The sequence below is a fragment of the Oncorhynchus tshawytscha genome, linkage group LG14, assembly GCF_018296145.1.
Source record: "Oncorhynchus tshawytscha isolate Ot180627B linkage group LG14, Otsh_v2.0, whole genome shotgun sequence".
Taxonomy (NCBI): Eukaryota; Metazoa; Chordata; class Actinopteri; order Salmoniformes; family Salmonidae; genus Oncorhynchus; species Oncorhynchus tshawytscha.
The window spans coordinates 45,036,239-45,055,453 of record NC_056442.1 but is presented as its reverse complement, the minus strand read 5'-3'; the positions used below and the strand labels follow the sequence as shown (position 1 = coordinate 45,055,453).

At 46.4% G+C, this 19,215-nt stretch overlaps 1 protein-coding gene across 1 annotated transcript in view; it reads right to left on the bottom strand.

Moving 5' to 3' along the window:
* Window positions 1-611: 611 nt before the first annotated feature.
* LOC112267269 (phosphatidylinositol-4,5-bisphosphate 3-kinase, catalytic subunit beta) overlaps window positions 612-19,215 on the bottom strand; it is an 81,625-nt gene continuing 63,021 nt past the window's right edge. The window contains exons 6-24 of the mRNA XM_024445524.2: window positions 16,905-17,087; window positions 15,761-15,928; window positions 13,112-13,201; window positions 11,096-11,347; window positions 10,899-10,995; window positions 10,553-10,683; window positions 10,407-10,457; window positions 7,898-8,086; window positions 7,569-7,690; window positions 7,021-7,164; window positions 5,787-5,886; window positions 5,179-5,375; window positions 4,942-5,051; window positions 4,523-4,601; window positions 3,842-4,009; window positions 3,496-3,619; window positions 3,250-3,395; window positions 2,993-3,125; window positions 612-2,870 (exon numbers count right to left, since the gene is read on the bottom strand). Coding sequence (XP_024301292.1) covers window positions 2,733-2,870; window positions 2,993-3,125; window positions 3,250-3,395; window positions 3,496-3,619; window positions 3,842-4,009; window positions 4,523-4,601; window positions 4,942-5,051; window positions 5,179-5,375; window positions 5,787-5,886; window positions 7,021-7,164; window positions 7,569-7,690; window positions 7,898-8,086; window positions 10,407-10,457; window positions 10,553-10,683; window positions 10,899-10,995; window positions 11,096-11,347; window positions 13,112-13,201; window positions 15,761-15,928; window positions 16,905-17,087 — 2,622 coding nt within the window. The 3' untranslated portion in view covers window positions 612-2,732. The remainder of the gene's footprint in view (window positions 2,871-2,992; window positions 3,126-3,249; window positions 3,396-3,495; window positions 3,620-3,841; window positions 4,010-4,522; window positions 4,602-4,941; window positions 5,052-5,178; window positions 5,376-5,786; window positions 5,887-7,020; window positions 7,165-7,568; window positions 7,691-7,897; window positions 8,087-10,406; window positions 10,458-10,552; window positions 10,684-10,898; window positions 10,996-11,095; window positions 11,348-13,111; window positions 13,202-15,760; window positions 15,929-16,904; window positions 17,088-19,215) is intronic.

Below are 19,215 nucleotides of genomic sequence, written 5' to 3'. Positions count from 1 at the left end.
TATCACTTCATTTTCCCCTTCAGTTATCACTTCTGACCCAATAAAACAAGCTTGTGTCCAACATGACAGAACATAGTGGGTATCTTGGCAACCTCCTGATACCTTTTGCAGAGAAACAACAACCTAATCATGGCATTTGCAGGTATTATCAGCTACATAGCACTGTGACCTGCCATCTCCAGATGGAATCCAGGTAGCTGCTGACCCACAAGGTCTATTCAGGATCCATAACCTGGCAATAAGGGTTATTGGCTACTTCACCATGTATGACATCACCACATGACATCAGTAGAGAGGCATGTTGGTCCCCTCCAGCAGAGCCCCACTGTGCTCTCCCTCCTTCACTCACACAACCACAGTGGAAAGAATGCAGGCTCTCTGGGCCTGGAATCAATCTGCATTCATCACAGTGCCATAGCCACAGGGATCAAATCTGTGCTCGTCCTTGTGCACTGCCAATTTGTTACGCAAATATACCACATCTTATGCACAGACTTGCTGGCACTGCAGTGATTGAAGGGGCACACACGCACAGTCGCACACACACACAGTCGCACACACACACAGTCGCACACACAAACACACAAACGTATTACAAAAGAAAAATGCCGTTAGATGGAAAATAACTTTAATAAAACTCATATGAAAACAAAAAACAGTGAAAGCATAAAAGCCTGTACATTTGACCATATTCAGTGTCAGAGACTTAAGAAGGCTGGCGGTGAGAAATACAGCAGCAATACACATGAACCCACAGTGACAACCATTATAGCCTCAGGCATTAGGGCCCAAGGGTTCATTTACATCATATACATGTAGACTCCTATACGGATATTGCACAAAATCAAAACACAGATACTGGAAGAGCCCCTCATGACAAACCCAGGAAGTAGCTTTGAATCGCAGTGTTACGCCTTCTGCTGGCAAACCCCTCCCACAGGTCCAAAACTCCGCCCATTTCAGCTGATGTACAAAAAAAAAAAAAAAAAAAAATTTTTCCACAAACATTCGATTTTTGAACAGATTATTAAAAACACAGTAAAAACAAACCTAAAACGACAAAGTTCTCTTTTGTTTTGGTCCTAAAAGGCATTTTAGTTACATGCTTCGGTTATTTCTTAGTGAGTTCTTTCATTGTGGTTATCATGTGAGCAGTTTTGTGCTTTGAAAGACTAGTTCTGGCATCCTTAGGCAAGTCTGTCTAAGACAGAATCTCTATGGGGTAGTGATAATACCTCTATGGGGTAGTGTGGTGAGGACTCACCCTTTGTGCCTGTTCTGTTTGCCCAACAACCACCATGGTTTGATAAAATGGAACACAGGAATGTTACATCCACATTCCAAAGCAGGAACACAAAATAAAGTTTTAGAAACATTTTAAACTCTCTCTCTCCCTCCGTCCTTTCTTCAAAATGGTGCCAGTGTTTGATGGTCCAATTCACCCCTTTTCTCAAAGACAAAAGCTGCGTGAACAAATTGAACCGCCCCACCCACATGGATGCCTCTTCCCTAGAGCTAAACCACCAAATCAATCTGTGAATGTTAACTCGGCCAAATCTTTCCCTAGAGTTTGTTTTATTCCAAGTAGGATAGCAGCCTTCATGAGAAATATTATAATATTGGTTACCATCTGGATGTCACCGGGATGGTGTATTCAGTGTGTAGCGTACAGCATGCACGCCAAATCAGTGTTCTTTGCCCCAGCTTGCTGAGCACTGCTTTCCCGCAGTTCTGTTAAGGTTACAGCGAGGGAAATAACTAGCTAGCTACTAGGAGGGGACAGGTTGAAAAACCTGCACATAAACTTTTCTTTAGCTGTCGGGAGGAGGCGTCCAGAGAATTTGGTCATGAGTGACTCTTTCTCAAGACCACAGGATCAGAGGGTCTCTCTCTCGCTCTCTAACTCTGTCTCTAGTAGTCTGGCACATATACATCTTAAACATCTTAGATAGAATTAAATCTTAAATGGCAATAAAATAAAAACAAGAAAAAAAAACCTAAAAGATACAATCTGTTCCAGTTTTTAGGCACACTTTCAAGATGGACTGGAGCCTCGTGAGGAAAAGTCCAGTAAGACCCACTTCCTCTGGCCATGTGCACGTTTTGGTGTCATTTAAAGACACGCGGGTGAGCCGCTTTGGTCCTCAGTCTTTACACACCCAGTCTTTACGTGTGCTGTCAATCAAACTGTCTGGTGCAAGGCCTGGAGTGGGTGTGATCAACCCCAACCTCTCCCTTTAAGTCTAACACGAGGCAGATCAGAAGTCCTGCTGATAACCACCCCTGTCCCCTTCCTCATTAGTTCAGTCTAGTCCAGGCTCCAAGGGGGCAGTCCATTTACAACGGGGGGGGGGTCGGAGAAACCACACTATTCCTCAGGTGTTGGGCTCTGACTCTCACTGAGCGAGTGCAAAACACGCAACCACATTACCCACAAATATGTCACAAGATCAGGGAGAGACAATGGGACTGCTGGACTGGCTGGAGGCAGACAGCAGCTTCAAAAGCCAGAGGAAAGGCAAAGGGAGGGGGATTTTAAGCCTGTAAGAGCATGTGTGTTTAAGATGGTCTTCTAGGTTCCCTTCTTTAAGGCCAGAAGTCCAGTCCTGTCTGGTGTTCGCCCCTTAGCAACACCTTAGCCCGCTCAATCACAGTTGTCCAAGCCCTGGATAGACCTCAGACCCTCCTAACCCCTGACCTTTAACCCTCCAGCTTCAGGATGTCTGTCTGTTCTAGGAGCGGTTGTCCTTGACCACGTTGTGGGCCATCCAGTTGACTTTGGTGGTCCAGCTCTCTCTCAGTGCCTCGTCAAACTTCTGGCGGAACTGTTTCAGTGCCTCGTCGTCAGTCTTCCCCAGGGCCAGAGAGTCCTACAGGGGAGAAGGGAGGAGACTTAACTACTCTTATCATAACAGATGACTTCTGTAGCCCATGTAAACTGTAGCCCATGTGACGTGGCCAACTATATACTGTGTGTGTGTGTGTGAATTACTTTTAGGTACTGTATATCCTTGACCGAGGTGAGCTCTGGCAGTCCAGCAGTCAGCATGAGGGCAAACAGGGTGATGAAGAGGTTCCCATTCCGCCTCAGAATCAGGTAGGCTTGTTCACAGTAATTACGGAAACTAGGCACAACACACACATTCAGTTCACTATACATTTACTCAAGTAGATAATTGATAAAAGCTAGGCAACAGATAGTGTTCCCGGCCTGGATCACCCGAGTAGTGAAAGGGGACAGAAGCTCACCTGCCAAACTTCTCAGTGTTGCCCGTCTTTCCCTGTTGGATGACGTGGATGAAGTCATGGGTCAGGATGAAGGGGACGCGTTCCCTCTTGATGCCAAACTTGGACTTGAAGTTCCCCAGGATATGCCCAAAGTCTATGTGGAAGAGCTGAGACACACACACAATGTAAGAACTTGATTCCATTAAAAGAGTCCATAAATGAACCTCTGTGATTTAGCCTGTCGTACAGGGGAGCACCTCAACCCACCTGTCCAGTGCTGCGGACCATGATATTGTCACTGTGGCGGTCACCTATCCCCAGGACGTAGGTGGCCACGCAGTAGCCTGCACATGACAGGGTGAACTCCTCGATCGCCTTCTCCAGAGCATCTCTGCATAGTACACAAACACAAAATAAAGTGTTGGCCAAGTGGGAGCTTTCACTGGGTTTGCACCGCCAAAGCATAGCAGCTCACTAACATGTTGCCTGTTATATACATACAGTTACATATCTATGAAATAGGTCAGTAATACACAGAACTTTTGGAAAGTCACATTGAGAAAGAGCCCTGGTGTAAGAAACAAACAAACCCGTTGGCAAAGTGTGGTTTTACCCAGAGTTCTTCTCTTTGAGCCAGTTGAGCAGTGCGTCCTTGTTGAAGGCTGCGGCGGCCGCCACGTTGCTACTGGTCAGCTGGATGTTGGCGATGGTATCCGCCGACGACACCACCTCGATCAGCCCGGACCGGTCACCAGTCGCTAGGCAACCGTAAGGCACAATTCTGCACAGACACATTTTGTTCCAATGAATCATCATCAACACCATTGAGATGCACCCTATAATTATCTCCATGTTGTTTCCTTTCTCCCCGGCTCGGTCTCAGCATGTGACCAGAATGTACGCATGATCACACATCACAGTGGTTTTATGACCCTGTCTGCAGAGCTCCTTCTGCTCGCTGAGCCCTTGTCCCGGTAACCTAACAGCCTGCCCCCCAGCTCAACTGTCAAAACAATCCCACACACTGCTCAGCTCCAGATGTGGTAGACTGTGTGTGTGTTAGAGTATGAGAGCGAACGAGCGCTAGTGTGTGTGGATTTGATTAGGATGAGAAGCGGGTAATGGGTGTGTGATGCTGGGGGTATGGATGTGGGGAGGTTAGAGGTCAGGCTAGCAGGGGGTGATTAAGGGTCCCCCCCACACAGCTTCCCCTTCCCTACAGAGAACAGGAACAAACAAGCCTTACTGACAGAGTCTGACTGAGGACACACACCTTTTATATTAATATACACACCTAAGGTCCAGATTGGCCTCCTTCCATAGCAGGTCCATCAACCTCAAGATCTGCAGTGTCAACATGTCTTGTCTCAGGTCTGGAAAGAGAGAGGAGTCTTTCATTCATCCTTCCAGCTTCAAACCACCTTCCATAATACACATCCCTCCATCTTGACCTCACTATTCTTCCCTCGCTCTCTCCCCCTGAACTTTAGTGATCTTACATTTCATCACTTAGAGGATGGTAGCCTAGCGCTTAAGGGCATTGGGCCAGTAACTGAAAGGTCGCTAGTTCGAATCCCCCAGCTGACTAGGTGAAAAATTGATTGATGTGTCCTTGAGCAAAGCACTTAATCCTAATTGTTCATGTAAGTCTCTCTGGATAAGAGCGTCTGCTAAATGACTAACATGTCAATGTTAGATCCAACCCCCTCGTACCGTCTCCATTCTTGAAGATGATTCCCAGGGTGTCTCCCCCCAGCAGCTTGTTGTTGTAGACGATCCACAGAGGCTTCATCTTAGAGTCCATGTACCGACACTTCTCCACACTGGCAGGGATGAAAGAGGGGAGGAATGGGGGAAAAAAGCAAAACAAATTGAGCAAGAGAGAGTCAAATCATAGTCATCCACATCCCCCTCTCCACTCCCATATAACCCTCTCCCCCTGGTCCTTACTTGATTCCAGAGAGCAGGACACTGGGATTGAGAGGGGAGTGCAGGTCAGAGAGGGTCTCTGTGTAGCCACTCTGTCTCAGACAAGTCATCATGGCCTCTTTGGTGAGCATGGCCTCCTTGGTCTTACTGCGGGCGTTCTTGATGGTGCCCAGCTTGATCAGCTCATTTACAGACTTCAGCTTGCTCAGAGCCTCCACCTATGGAGAGAGGGGGCATAATGTTGTTACAACATAGAAGAAACACAATGTAATAATGATGAAATTACACCACTGCTGTATTGCCTTTTAAATCTGACACAGATGCTACGCATGACAGCATGGGCTTCCTGAAACATCTCAGTGTGGTAGTTCATTCCAAAACAGGAAGGAGAGCAGTGAACAGGAAGTGGGAGGAAGCTGCCAGCAGTGTGGATGTCAGGGCTAATACAGTAGAGGTCAGAGGTTAGAAGTCAGGCTGCTGTCATCTGACTTCTTTATAAATAACCCCATTCTGAACTGAAGGGAAACTATAGAATTAGAGGTGGTGACAGAATTAGATATACTGTAGTGATTCATTCACAGGTTAAGGTTGGGGTCAGGGCGTGAGCTCGCCCGTGTTGGGGTCCTTACCTGTTTCTTCAGGACCTCAATGTGAGGGATGCTGCCGCGACAGTAAGCCTCCAGAATGAGAGAGAACTGGACAGCGACTGCTGGCATGTGCATCTCTGACCTACAGGGGGCAGCACAGTCACCCTACAGTTACAGTGGCAGTCATACCTGGGGTGGGTTAATGCACATGACCTCACAGAACATACACCAACAAAAAATACAGCCTGTGTAGAGGAAAATGTATTTTAAATCTTTACACCCACGCACCCACCCTTACACAGGCACCCACCCTGACACAGGCACCCACCCTGACACACGCACCCTTACACAAGCACCCCGAGCCTCCTTCACTCACGCCGCCAAACTTACCCTAGTAAAACTGACTTTCCTACCGATCCTCGACTTCGGCGATGTCATCTATAAAATAGCTCCCAATACTCCACTCAGCAAACTGGATGCAGTTTATCACAGTGCCATCCGTTTTGTTACTAAAGCACCTTATACCACCCACCACTGTGACCTGTAAGCTCTAGTCGGCTGGCCTTCGCTACATATTTGTTGCCAGACCCACTGGCTCCAGGTCATCTACAAGTCCATGCTAGGTAAAGTTCCGCCTTATCTCAGTTCACGATGGCAACACCCACCCGTAGCACGCGCTCCAGCAGGTGTATCTCACTGATCATCTCTAAAGCCAACACCTCATTTGGCCGCCTTTCCTTCCAGTTCTCTGCTGCCTGTGACTGGAACAAATTGCAAAAATCGCTGAAGTTGGAGACTTTTATCTCCCTCACCAACTTTAAACATCTGCTATTCGGAGCAGCTAACCGATCGCTGCAGCTGTACATAGTCTATCGGTAAATAGCCCACCCAATTTACCTACCTCATCCCCATAATGTTTTTATTTAGTTACTTTTCTGCTCTTTTGCACACCAATATCTCTACCTGTACATGACCATCTGATCATTTATCACTCCAGTGTTAATCTGCTAAATTGTAATTATTCACCTACCTCCTCATGCCTTTTGCACACAATGTATATAGACTTTTTTTCTACTGTGTTATTGACTTGTTAATTGTTTACTCCATGTGTAACTCTGTGTTGTCTGTTCACACTGCTATGCTTTATCTTGGCCAGGTCGCAGTTGTAAATGAGAATTTTTCTCAACTAGCCTACCTGGTTAAATAAAGGTGAAAAAAATAAAATAAATTACACACACACACCCACCCTTACACACCACATCTCACTCTCGCTCACCTGAGATGCCAGAAGAGAAAGTGTCCTATGTTGCGGTTGCACTGGGCTCTGTTCAGTAGGAAGCGGGTGAGGGCACAGTCATAGTAGGGTTCATAACGTAACACCTGGACCAGCTGGAGCAGGTACTGAGACAACTCCTCATCACTGGAAGGGGGAGAGCAGGGGGCGGAAAAGGGGTGAGAGGAAAAGAGAGGGGGAGAGCAGGGGCAGAAAAGGGGTGAGAGGAAAAGAGAGGGAGGAGAGCAGGGGCAGAAGAGGGGGTGAGAGGGAGAGCAGGGGCAGAAGAGGGGGTGAGAGGGAGAGCAGGGGCAGAAGAGGGGGTGAGAGGGAGAGCAGGGGCAAAGAGGGGGTGAGAGGGAGAGCAGGGGCAGAAGAGGGGTGAGAGGGAGAGGGGGAGGAGGGGGGAGAGGGGAGCAGGGGCAGAAGAGGGGTGAGAGGGAGAGGGGGAGAGCCAGAGCGGGAGTGGAAGAGATAGTGAGTAAGACATTACAACAGTAAGTGAACTAGGAATAGTTATGTGTGAGCGTGTCTGTGAGCGTGTGGACTACCTCATATCCCTCAGGCAGCCCACAGCGTACTCTCTGACGTACTGGTCTGGATAGTTAAAGTCAAGCAGCTCCAGAGCGTCCCTGGGACTCAGCTTGGGCCAGATCTGCAGCAAGGCCTGGAGCTGAGAGACAGATCATTCACTATGATTAATAACCAATACAGGAGCACAGCAGATCTTTGAAGGGACTGATGAGGGGCATAGTGGTATGGGCTAGGGGTTCATTTAGGATCTGACCATTGAGGCACACTAGTTTATTGCCCTTGAGAAGAAATTGTGTTAAAAAACACTATCAATACACAAGACAGGTTCACGTGGCACAGTATGTACCTGGGCCATGTCCTCATGTTTGCTCCACTTGACGGAGAGCAGCAGTTTGGGCAGTGACTGGGGGAAGTTCTCCATGCAGTCGTAGCGTAGTGTCCAGATGAGGTCCTTCTCATTCTCACACAGCTGGGACAGAGGGTCCCTCTCCATGATCTCCTTCAGCTCGATGTGGAACTTCTTACCGCCTCGGCCCTGTGGGGAAACAGCAGAGGTGGTAAGTTACCACTAGGTGGCAGCACAGAGTAAGAAATCACATTACGTACAGAGGAGTAGCAAGGGGTGCTAAAGGTAGAAGTCACCATTAACCACAGATCTGCAATCAGAGTACACTGCATGTAATCCTATCCACCATCAGAGAGATACAAATAGATCTGTACTTGCATGTTTGATTGCTTTATGGATCAACAATGAAACATTGTTAGTCGACACAGAATAAGAGCTTGAAGCTTGAGACCGTAAGAACACTATGTAAGTACGCTACGGTCACAAGACGCAGGCCTCCTAATTGTCCCTAGAATTTCTAAGCAAACAGCTGGAGGCAGGGCTTTCTCCTATAGAGCTCCATGTTTATGGAATGGTCTGCCTACCCATGTGAGAGACGCAAACTCGGTCTCAACCTTTAAGTCTTTATTGAAGACTCAGCTCTTCAGTGGGTCATATGATTGAGTGTAGTCTGGCCCAGGAGTGTGAAGGTGAACGGAAAGGCTCTGGAGCAACGAACTGCCCTTGCTGTCTCTGCCTGGCCGGTTCCCCTCTTTGCACTGGGATTCTCTGCCTCTAACCCTATTACAGGTGCTGAGTCACTGGCTTACTGGTGCTCTTTCATGCCGTCCCTAGGAGGGGTGCGTCACTTGAGTGAGTTGAGTCACTGATGTGATCTTCCTGTCTGGGTTGGCGGCCCCCCTCCTTGGGTAGTGCCGTGGCGGAGATCTTTGTGGGCTATACTCGGCCTTGACTCAGGATGGTAAGTTGGTGGTTGAAGATATCCCTCTAGTGGTGTGGGGGCTGTGCTTTGGCAAAGTGGGTAGGGTTATATCCTTCCTGTTTGGCCCTGTCTGGGGGTATCATCGGATGGGGCCACAGTGTCTGACCCCTCCTGTCTCAGCCTCCAGTATTTATGCTGCAGTACTTTGTGTGTCGGGGGAATAGGGTCTGTATGTTATATCTGGAGTACTTCTCCTGTCTTATCCGGTGTCCTGTGTGAATTTAAGTATGTACTCTCTAATTCTCTCGGAGGACCTGAGCCCTAGGACCATGCCTCAGGACTACCTGGCATGATGACTCCTTGCTGTCCCCAGTCCACCTGGCCGTGCTGCTGCTCCAGTTTCAACTGTTCTGCCTGCGGCTATGGAATCCTGACCTGTTCACCGGACGTGCTACCTGTCCCAGACCTGCTGTTTTCAACTCTCTAGAGACAGCAGGAGTGGTAGAGATACTTTTAATTTTTTTAAATTTTACCTTTATTTAACTAGGCAAGTCAGTTAAGAACAAATTCTTATTTTCAATGACGGCCTAGGAACAGTAGGTTAACTGCCTGTTCAGGGGCAGAACGACAGATTTGTACCTTGTCAGCTCGGGGGTTTGAACTTGCAACCTTCCGGTTACTAGTCCAACGCTCTAACCACTAATGATGATCGGTGATGATAATGATCGGCTATGAAAAGCCATATGACATTTTTTCCTGAGGTGCTGACTTGCTGCACCCTCGACAACTACTGTGATTATTATTATTTGACCATGCTGGTCATTTATGAACATTTGAGGTTTCTTCCTAGGTTTTCGCCTTTCTAGGGAGTTTTTCCTAGCCACTGTGCTTCTACACCTGCATTGCTTGCTGTTTGGGGTTTTAGGCTGGGTTTCTGTACAGCACTTTGAGATATCAGCTGATGTACGAAGGGCTATATAAATACATTTGATTTGAAAACCTCTACCACACACACACACACTTCCCTGCAAGGGACATGTTTTGGCAAGCCCTCTGCTTCACATGGTGTTACATAACTGTGTGTCCTGTTCCACAGGGGCTTTAGGATGGGTGAAATGCCATTACTAGGTCAAATGCTATTACTAGGGGGTTTAGGGTTAAGGTTAGAATTTGTGTTAGGGTTAGAATTACGTTAAAAGGTTAAGGTTAGATTTTTAGGTTAGGGTTAAGGTAAGAGTACAGGTAAGGAATAATATGATTTTGAATGGGACTGAATTGTGTGTCCCCACAAGGTTAGCTGTACAAGACTGTGTGTGTGTGGGGGGGTGGAACAGGAGGGCTGATCTTAGCCTCAGATTCCTCCGAGACACACTATTGTGACAGTGCACCAGCCTGCCAACACCACCCTGGATCAGGACTGACTGGGTTGCCCTGGAAACCAGTCATAGCAATATCCTCCCCTCTGACACATTTGGTGTCTGCTTTCTGTCCTAGAAATGCTTGCAACATGCCTGGCGCCTGCTGCTCTGGAGTAAAGGGAGCACTTGTGTGTGTACGTGTTTGAGTTGTTGGAACTCACGACAGTACCATGGGCAAGCAGTCGCTTGACCCGGCGATCTCTGCAGCTTTCTCCAGAATCTGCAGAGGTAGACCACACACACATCCATGTCAGTGGTCGAGATACTTCATAATGATAACCATGTTTGAATACGTCAGGGTGGGCGTGTCCTCACCTTGTCGAAGGGGGGGAACAGGATAGTGTGGGGGTTGTAGTCAGGGAGGTGGATGTGGAGTGCTGTCGTGTTCTCAGTGTAAGGGTTGGTCTGGATGGTTCCTATGGGGTTCAGCATCTCTTCAAGTTCATCTGGGGGACACAGAAAAATCACTCAAACATGCCACTAACATTTAGTGTATAAGTATGTAGGTGAGTTTCAGAAGTGTGTGTGTGTGTGTGTAGGTGTGAGCGTGTATAGGTTAATTAAAGTGTTTGTAAAATGCATGAAGGTGTGTGTGTAGGTGTGTATAGGTTCATTAAAGTGTTTGTAAAGTGCATGAAGGTGTGTGTGTGTGTGCGCTCACCAGGAAAGGAAGACCAGCTGTGAAGGATGATATCTCCAGTCTTCAGCTGTCCTTTATAGTCAAACACCATGGTGTTCACCCAGGCTACAGGGTAGTGCTGCAGAGAGAGACAGGAGAGAGAAGGAGGGGACAGATAAATATCTGTATGTGTGCGCGCATGCCTGTGCTTTGTGTGTGTGTGTGTGTGTGGGTCATACCACTTTGCCAGACTTGCGGATGGTCTGGTACTTGTTGATGTGGGCGTTCTTGGTGGACTTCTGCTTCTTGACCTTGTCCATGACGGCGTAGACGGCAAAGCAGAGGCGGGCCATGCGTGGCAGGTCGCTCACGGTAATGTCGAACTCTAGCGTGCGATTCCACACGTGTTCAGAGCGTCCGCTGCTCTCGCTGCTCACCGCTGGCTTACACAGCAGCTCTGTGCCATGGAACAAGCCTGCACGTACCTGGATCTGAAGAGAGAGAGGGGTTTAGTTCACCATAATAGCATCATAGTGAGCGCAAACAGGGATCTACTGTCCATGGGTTATAAATACAGTTGAAGTTGGAAGTTTACATACACTTAGGTTGGTGTCATTAAAACTTGTTTTTCAACCACTCCACAAAATTCTTGTTAACAAACTATAGTTTTAGCAAGTTGGTTAGGACATCTACTTTGTGAATGACACAAGTCATTTTTTCAACAATTGTTTGCAGATTATTTCACATATAATTCAGTGTATCACAATTCCAGTGGGTCAGAAGTTTACATACACTAAGTTGAGTATGCCTTTAAACAGCTTGGAAAATTCCAGAAAATTATATGTCATGGCTTTAGAAGCTTCTGATAGGCCATTGACATCATTTGAGTCGATTGGAGGTGTACCTGTGGATGTATTTCAAGGTCTACCTTCAAACTCAGTGCCTCTTTGCTTGACATTATGGGAAAATCAAAAGAAATCAGCCAAGACCTCAGAAAAAAAATTGTAGACCTCCACAAGTCTGGTTCATCCTTGGGAGCAATTTCCAAAGGTAACACGTTCATCTGTACAAACAATAGTATGCAAGTATAAACACCATGTGACCACGCAGCCGTCATACTGCTCAGGAAGGAGACACATTCTGTCTCCTAGAGATGAATGTACTTAGGTGTGAAAAGTGCAAATCAATCCCAGAACAACAGCAAAGGACCTTGTGAAGATGCTGGAGGAAACCGTTACAAAAGTATCTATATCCACAGTAAAACGAGTCCTACATCGACAGAACCTGAAAGGCCGCTCAGCAAGGAAGAAACCACTGCTCCAAAACCGCCATAAAAAAGCCAGACTATGGGTTGCAACTGCACATGGAGAAAATATCGTACTTTTGGTACAAAATCATACAAATGACCATTGTTATGTTTGGAGGAAAAAGGGGGAGTCTTGCAAGCCGAAGAATACCATCCCAACCGTGAAGCACGGGGGTGGAAGCATCATGTTCTGTGGGTGCTTTGCTGCAGGAGGGACTGGTGCACTTCACAAAATAGATGGCAACATGAGGACGGAAAATGACGTGGATATATTGAAGCAACATCTCAAAACATCAGTCAGGAAGTTAAAGCTTGGTCGTAAATGAGTCTTCCAAATGGACAATGATGCCAAGCATACTTCCAAAGTTGTGGCAAAATGGCTTAAGGACAACAAAGTGAAGGTATTGGAGTGACCATCACAAACCCCTGACCTCCATCCTATAGAACATTTGTGGGCAGAACTGAAAAAGTGTGTGTGAGCAAGGAGGCCTATAAAACTGACTAAAACTGACTCAGTTACATCAGCTCTGTCAGGAGGAATGGGCCAAAATTCACCCAACTTATTGTGGGAAGCTTATGGAAGGCTACCCGAAATGTTTGACCCAAATTAAACAATTTAAAGGCAATGCTACCAAATGCTAATTGAGTGCATGTAAACTTCTGACCCACTGGGAATGTGATGAAATAAATAAAAGCTGAAATAAATCAATCATTCTCTTTACTATTATTCTGACATTTCACATTCTTAAAATAAAGTGGTGATCCTAACTGACCTAAAAGAGGGGATTTTTGCTAGGATTAAATGTCAGGAATTGTGAAAAACTGAGTTGAAATGTATTTGGCTAAGGTGTATGTTAACTTCCGATTTTAACTGTACATCCCAGAGCAAACAGTGAAAATGCAACATCAATTCCAGGTTTGCTATCAAGTAATCATCATCAGTGGTTACCTTGGCCGTCTCCTCAGCGTTCACCTTGCTGCCTTTGATTAGGACGATCTTAAAATGGGTAGACACCTCCCATACACACGTATTCACTTGCTAGAGAGAGAAGCAGAGTAACAGAGGAAAGAGGGGTGAGAGAAGGAGAGAAACAACGGGAAGAGGAGAGAGAGAAGGAGAGAAACAACAGGAAGAGGAGAGAAACAACAGGAAGAGGAGAGAGAGAAGGAGAGAAACAATGGGAAGAGGAGAGAGAGAAGGAGAGAAACAACAGGAAGAGGAGAGAGAGAAGGAGAGAAACAACGGGAAGAGGAGAGAGAGAAGGAGAGAAACAACGGGAAGAGGAGAGAGAGAAGGAGAGAAACAACGGGAAGAGGAGAGAGAGAAGGAGAGAAACAGCGGGAAGAGGAGAGAGAGAAGGAGAGAAACAACGGGAAGAGGAGAGAGAGAAGGAGAGAAACAACGGGAAGAGGAGAGAGAGAAGGAGAGAAACAGGGAAGAGGAGATAAATATTTTCATGAGTAAGCAAGGAAAACAGTATACTTTACTGTAGGAATATTCAACACACATACACTGAAGGGTGAGTCACACTGTTGTCAAGCAGAGTAGACTTGCCAAGGTCAGCACAGCAGGAAAAACACTCCACATGACTGGCCCTCAACTACAGACCACAAACATGAATAAACAGCAGACTTCCTGTGTTGTATGTGTATGTGTGTGTATATGTGTGTAAACGAAAGTATTATTTTTGTAAGTGTGTTTGTGAACAAGAGTGTTTTTGAAGTTAAGCGTATGTACTGTGTATCAGTGTGTGTATTTAAGTGAGTGCTTATGCGACAGAAGTGTACATGTATATTTTTGTAACGTCTGACTAGAGTACACTAGAGTACACCACAAGAACAGTCTATCCTCTCAACTAGAGGTCGACCGATTAATCGGAATGGCCGATGAATTAGGGCCGATTTCAAGTTTTCATAACAATCGGAAATCGGTATTTTTGGGGGCCGATTTTCTCTTTTGACCTTTATTTAACTAGGCAAGTCAGTTAAAAACACATTCTTATTTTCGATGACGGCCTAGGAACAGTGGGTTAACTGCCTTGTTCAGGGGCAGAACAACAGATTTTCACTGGGTCAGCTCGGGGGATCGTATCTTGCAACTTAGTCCAACGCAATAACGACCTGCCTCGCTCTCGTTGCACTCCACAAGGAGACTGCCTGTTATGCGAATGCAGTAAGCCAAGGTAAGTTGCTAGCTAGCATTAAACTTATCTTATAAAAAACCATCATAATCACTAGATAACTACACATGGTTGATGGTATTACTAGATATTATCTAGCGTGTCCTGCATTGCATATAATCTGACTGAGCATACAAGTATCTAAGTATCTGACTGAGCGGTGGTAGGCAGAAGCAGGCGCGTAAACATTCATTCAAACAGCACTTTCGTGTGTTTTGCCAGCAGCTCCTTGTTGTGCGTCAAGCATTGCGCTGTTTACGACTTCAAGCCCATCAACTCCCGAGATGAGGCTGGTGTAACCGAAGTGAAATGGCTAGCTAGTTAGCGCACGCTAATAGCGTTTCAAACGTCACTCGCTCTGAGCCTTCTAGTAGTTGTTCCCCTTGCTCTGCATGGGTAACGCTGCTTCGATAGAGGCCGTTGTCGTTGTGTTGCTGGTTCGAGCCCAGGGAGGAGCGAGGTGAGGGACGAAGCTATACTGTTACACTGGCAATACTAAAGTGCCTATAAGAACATCCAATAGTCAAAGGTATATGAAATACAAATGGTATAGAGAGAAATAGTCCTAGAATTCCTATAATAACTACAACCTAAAACTTCTTACCTGGGAATATTGAAGACTAATGTTAAAAGGAACCACAAGCTTTCATATGTTCTCATATTCTGAGCATGGAACTGAAACGTTAGCTTTCTTCCATAGCACATATTGCACTTTTACTTTCTTCTCCAACACTTTGTTTTTGCATTATTTAAACCAAATTGAACATGTGTCATTATTTACTTGAGGCTAAATTTATTTTATTGATGTATTATATTAAGTTAAAATAAGTGTTCATTCAGTATTGTTGTAATTGTGATTATTACAAAAAAATATATATATATATAAAAAAAAGGCAGATTAATCGGTATCGGCTTTTTTTGGTCCTCCAATAATCGGTATCGGTATTGAAAAATCATAAGCGGTCGACCTCTACTCTCAACCTCTCCTCACAACCTCGAACAAAGCTCTACCATCCAGGAGAGCTGCTGGGTATACAGGCCTGTTGTGCTTCAAGTCCTACTCACTTCTCCTTCTGTCAATGGCCCAACTACCACAAGACATCACTGTCTGACCAGTCTTTCTTCTTTTCAGATCAGATAGTCTTGTTGATGTTGACATTTAGTTGTAACTATTGACATTTGAAGCATTGACTGACAGATGTGTAAATTACTGTCCAATGTCACCTGTCACTGTGGAAAAGTCGTCATGGTACCTTGGCAATTAAGCTCTAATGAGCAATTAAACTCTACCTGGCCTTTAGAACCAGACGGAACGTCAGAATGACGTCAGAGTGCACCTGCTAAGAGCGGCTAGCAATGTCTGGAGAAAATGCTCACAAACATGCACCTACTACACACACACACACAGTTTGACTGACCGAGGGCCCCCTCCTCTTGGGGGGCAGGGGTAAGGGGGGGTTGGAGCTCTTGCGGTTGACCACAGCTCCGATGGCCGAGATCTCCTTCTCGAACATGGCCTGGACTGTGCTGACCTGGACCAGGGTCAGGTGGGGACACTCCTTAGCCTGGAGACAGGCTTTGATGTACTGGGACAGAGAGGAGAAGACGTGTTAACACACAGAAAGTACTATTCTGTATGCAGTCTTTGGTGCACACACATCCAAACTGAATTTCTTTTAAATGTTTTTTTTTTGTAATGTAGCAGATGCTCTTATCTAGAGCGACTTGCAGGCGCAATTAGGGTTGAGTGCCTTGTGCTCAAGGGCACAGACAGATTTTTCACGTAATGAAATTTAAATTCTAACCAGCGACCTTTCGGTTACACTCTTAACCACCTGCCGTCCCTTACAAATGTGAATGGTGGACAGACAGACAAGTCTAAATGTTCTGGAGAGATGACAGAAGAGGGAGAATACACAAACCGAGGAGGGATGAGAGGTCAAAGAGAGGAAACCAGACACACAGATGGAAGGTAACCCATATCTAATGTACAGACATGATTCCTGGATCTAAACACTGGGTCACAAATAGGACTCAAACAGGACCCTTTTCTGCAGGGTGTAATGGTCACAGTCGGCTTCATCACACACGGAAACACGGACACACACTCATACACAGATGGATTCAGTCATGCACACATACCAGGTCTGTGAGTAACAGTAATGTGTTCCAGGAAGACAGTGTTATTAATGAGGCGTTATTAGGACAGCAGTCAGATGACTGTTTCTGGATCACTGCGTCTCATTTATGGTCAACGAGACATTCCTAAACCCACTCCCTACACGCTCTGACCTTGGAACATTTACCGTAACGGTCGAAGACTGTATACTACTTGTGACATTAATGATTAAGGAATGGTTGAGATAAACAAGGTCACTGTCAGAGGAGAGTTGAGGTCAGCACAGCACATGTAGAGGGTAAGAGAATGAGAAAAGGAGCAGTTTGATGGTAAGAAAGCACTCTACAGAGGGTTTGGGGGTTAAAGGTGAAGGGGTCAGAGGGCATCATTAGGGTCCCTTTGCACTGTGTGCACTGAGGATGAGCCTAAGAGTAAAGAGTCACCTTGTACTGTATCAGGGGGTGGTCTCCACAGAGGAACTCCAGCTTATCGCTGACCCTCAGAACGTACTGCTCGGCCTGGCGTCCCTCCTCCTCGGGGCCGTGGGTCGTCAGCCATTTCCTCAACGCCTGTTCCATCAGCTCACTGGGACTGGTGCTGGGCCACACCTTCAGACTGGCTGTGTCCTGGAGGGAGAGAACATTATCCTCATTAACGTCAACACACAGAGACATGGTGTGGTGTACTTCAAATGTTCTATATATTAGTGAAATCTCATGATAGTGAGGTGAGAGGACAAGGGGGGGACAGTAAAATAACAGAGAGAAAGACAGGGGGGGGGACATAGATTACCCTGCAGTGTGTGACAAGGTTTAACACACAATCCCAGCAAGGTTTACAGACACCGAAGGCTTACAGAGCATTCAGACAGAGAAACACATACACCCCTACCCAACCTGCCTTGCAGCCTGGCGCCAAACCTGGTCGTGAGGGCACAGCCTTCACCCACTCACAATGCTATGACAACCACATACTGCACATCACCATGGTGACACCACCCAGAGTGGTCAAGTTCCAAATAGAGCGGTAATAATTATTCAAATGATTTCACACTGTCATTACAGCCAATACATTAGGACTATGGTGACTATGGCTACTTTCAGGTAATTGCCTTAAATAAAATGGTAACTATAGCACCTTGTAGCTTCAAGTGCATGAGTGCTGTTTCACAATGTAATGTCCAAGTAAATATCATGTTTACAAGTAGTAAAATAAGGGTTTGTTCAGTCAACTGAAAACCAGGGCAACCAACCAATGGAGTTAAGACTAGACAATAAAAAGGTCCACTTCCTGTGCCTAATGTGGACGCCTAAATAACACACTGACTTCCTGCCACCATCCACCTGGACAGAACACAGACGGTAAGGGTTTGGGCCATGTAGTGTGCAGTGGGCTATGACCCTAGCGTGGTGGTGAGCTGAGCTCATTTGTTGACATACCACCGAATCTATAAAAACAAAGTCGCACACTCCATATGTATAACTACCAGTGATTTATTGAGTAAATGCCACCGAATCTACACACACTTATTTCAGATAGAACACACAGTAGTTTGTAGTGAAGTGAGAGGTGTGTTTGTGAGAGAGAGAGAGAGAGGGAGGGAGGGCAAGCGAGCGATACAGAGTCTGCGTCCTCAAATGTCCTCTTTTTACATGTTTTCAATCAGTGGAGAGGCCCTTTGGTCAGGCGCATGTGTGTGTCTGTGTGTGTGTGTGTGTGTGTGTGCGCGCATGTGCATATATATGAGTGTGTTAGGGGCTTCAGTGTCTCGGTGTGGATGGAACTGTGACTGATGGTGGTGGTGACCCATTTAGTGCCGTCACTGCCAGTCTGGCTCAGTCACATGACCCGGTCCCATTAGGGGCCAGCCAACTGTCACATGACCCGGTCCCATTAGGGGCCAGCCAACTGTCACATGACCCGGTCCCATTAGGGGCCAGCCAACTGTCACATGACCCGGTCCCATTAGGGGCCAGCCAACTGTCACATGACCCGGTCCCATTAGGGGCCAGCCAACTGTCACATGATCCGGTCCCATTAGGGGCCAGCCAACTGTCACATGACCCGGTCCCATTAGGGGCCAGCCAACTGTCACATGACCCGGTCCCATTAGGGGCCAGCCAACTGTCACATGACCCGGTCCCATTAGGGGCCAGCCAACAGAGGAGATAAAAGAGGAGAGAATATCTGTGTGTGAGAGAGTTTGTTTACTAGCCTGTAGCCTACGGAGTATACCAAACACTAGGAACACCGTCCTAATGTTGAGTTGCACCCCCCCCCTCAGCCCTCAGAAAAGCCTAAATTTGTCGGGGCATGGACTCTACAAGACTTCGAATGCGTTCCACAGCGATGCTGTCCCATGTTGACTCCAATGCTTCCCACAATTGTGTCAAGTTGTCTGGATGTCCTTTGGGTGGTGAACCATTCTTGATACACCTGGGGAAACTGTTGAACATGAAAAACCCAGTAGCATTGCAGTCCTTGATACAAACCGGTGCTCCTGGCACCTACCACCATACTCCGTTCAAAGGCATTTAAATATTTTGTCTTGCTCATTCACTCTCAATGGCACACATTACACAATTCAAGTCTCAATTGTCTCCAGGCTTTAAAATCCTTCTCATCCCCTACATCTACACTGACTGAAGTGGATTTAACAAGTGACATCAATAAGGGATCATAGCTTTCACCTGTTTAGGTTGTCATGGAAAAAGCTGGGGTTCTTAATGTTTTGTATACTCCATGTCTGTATAC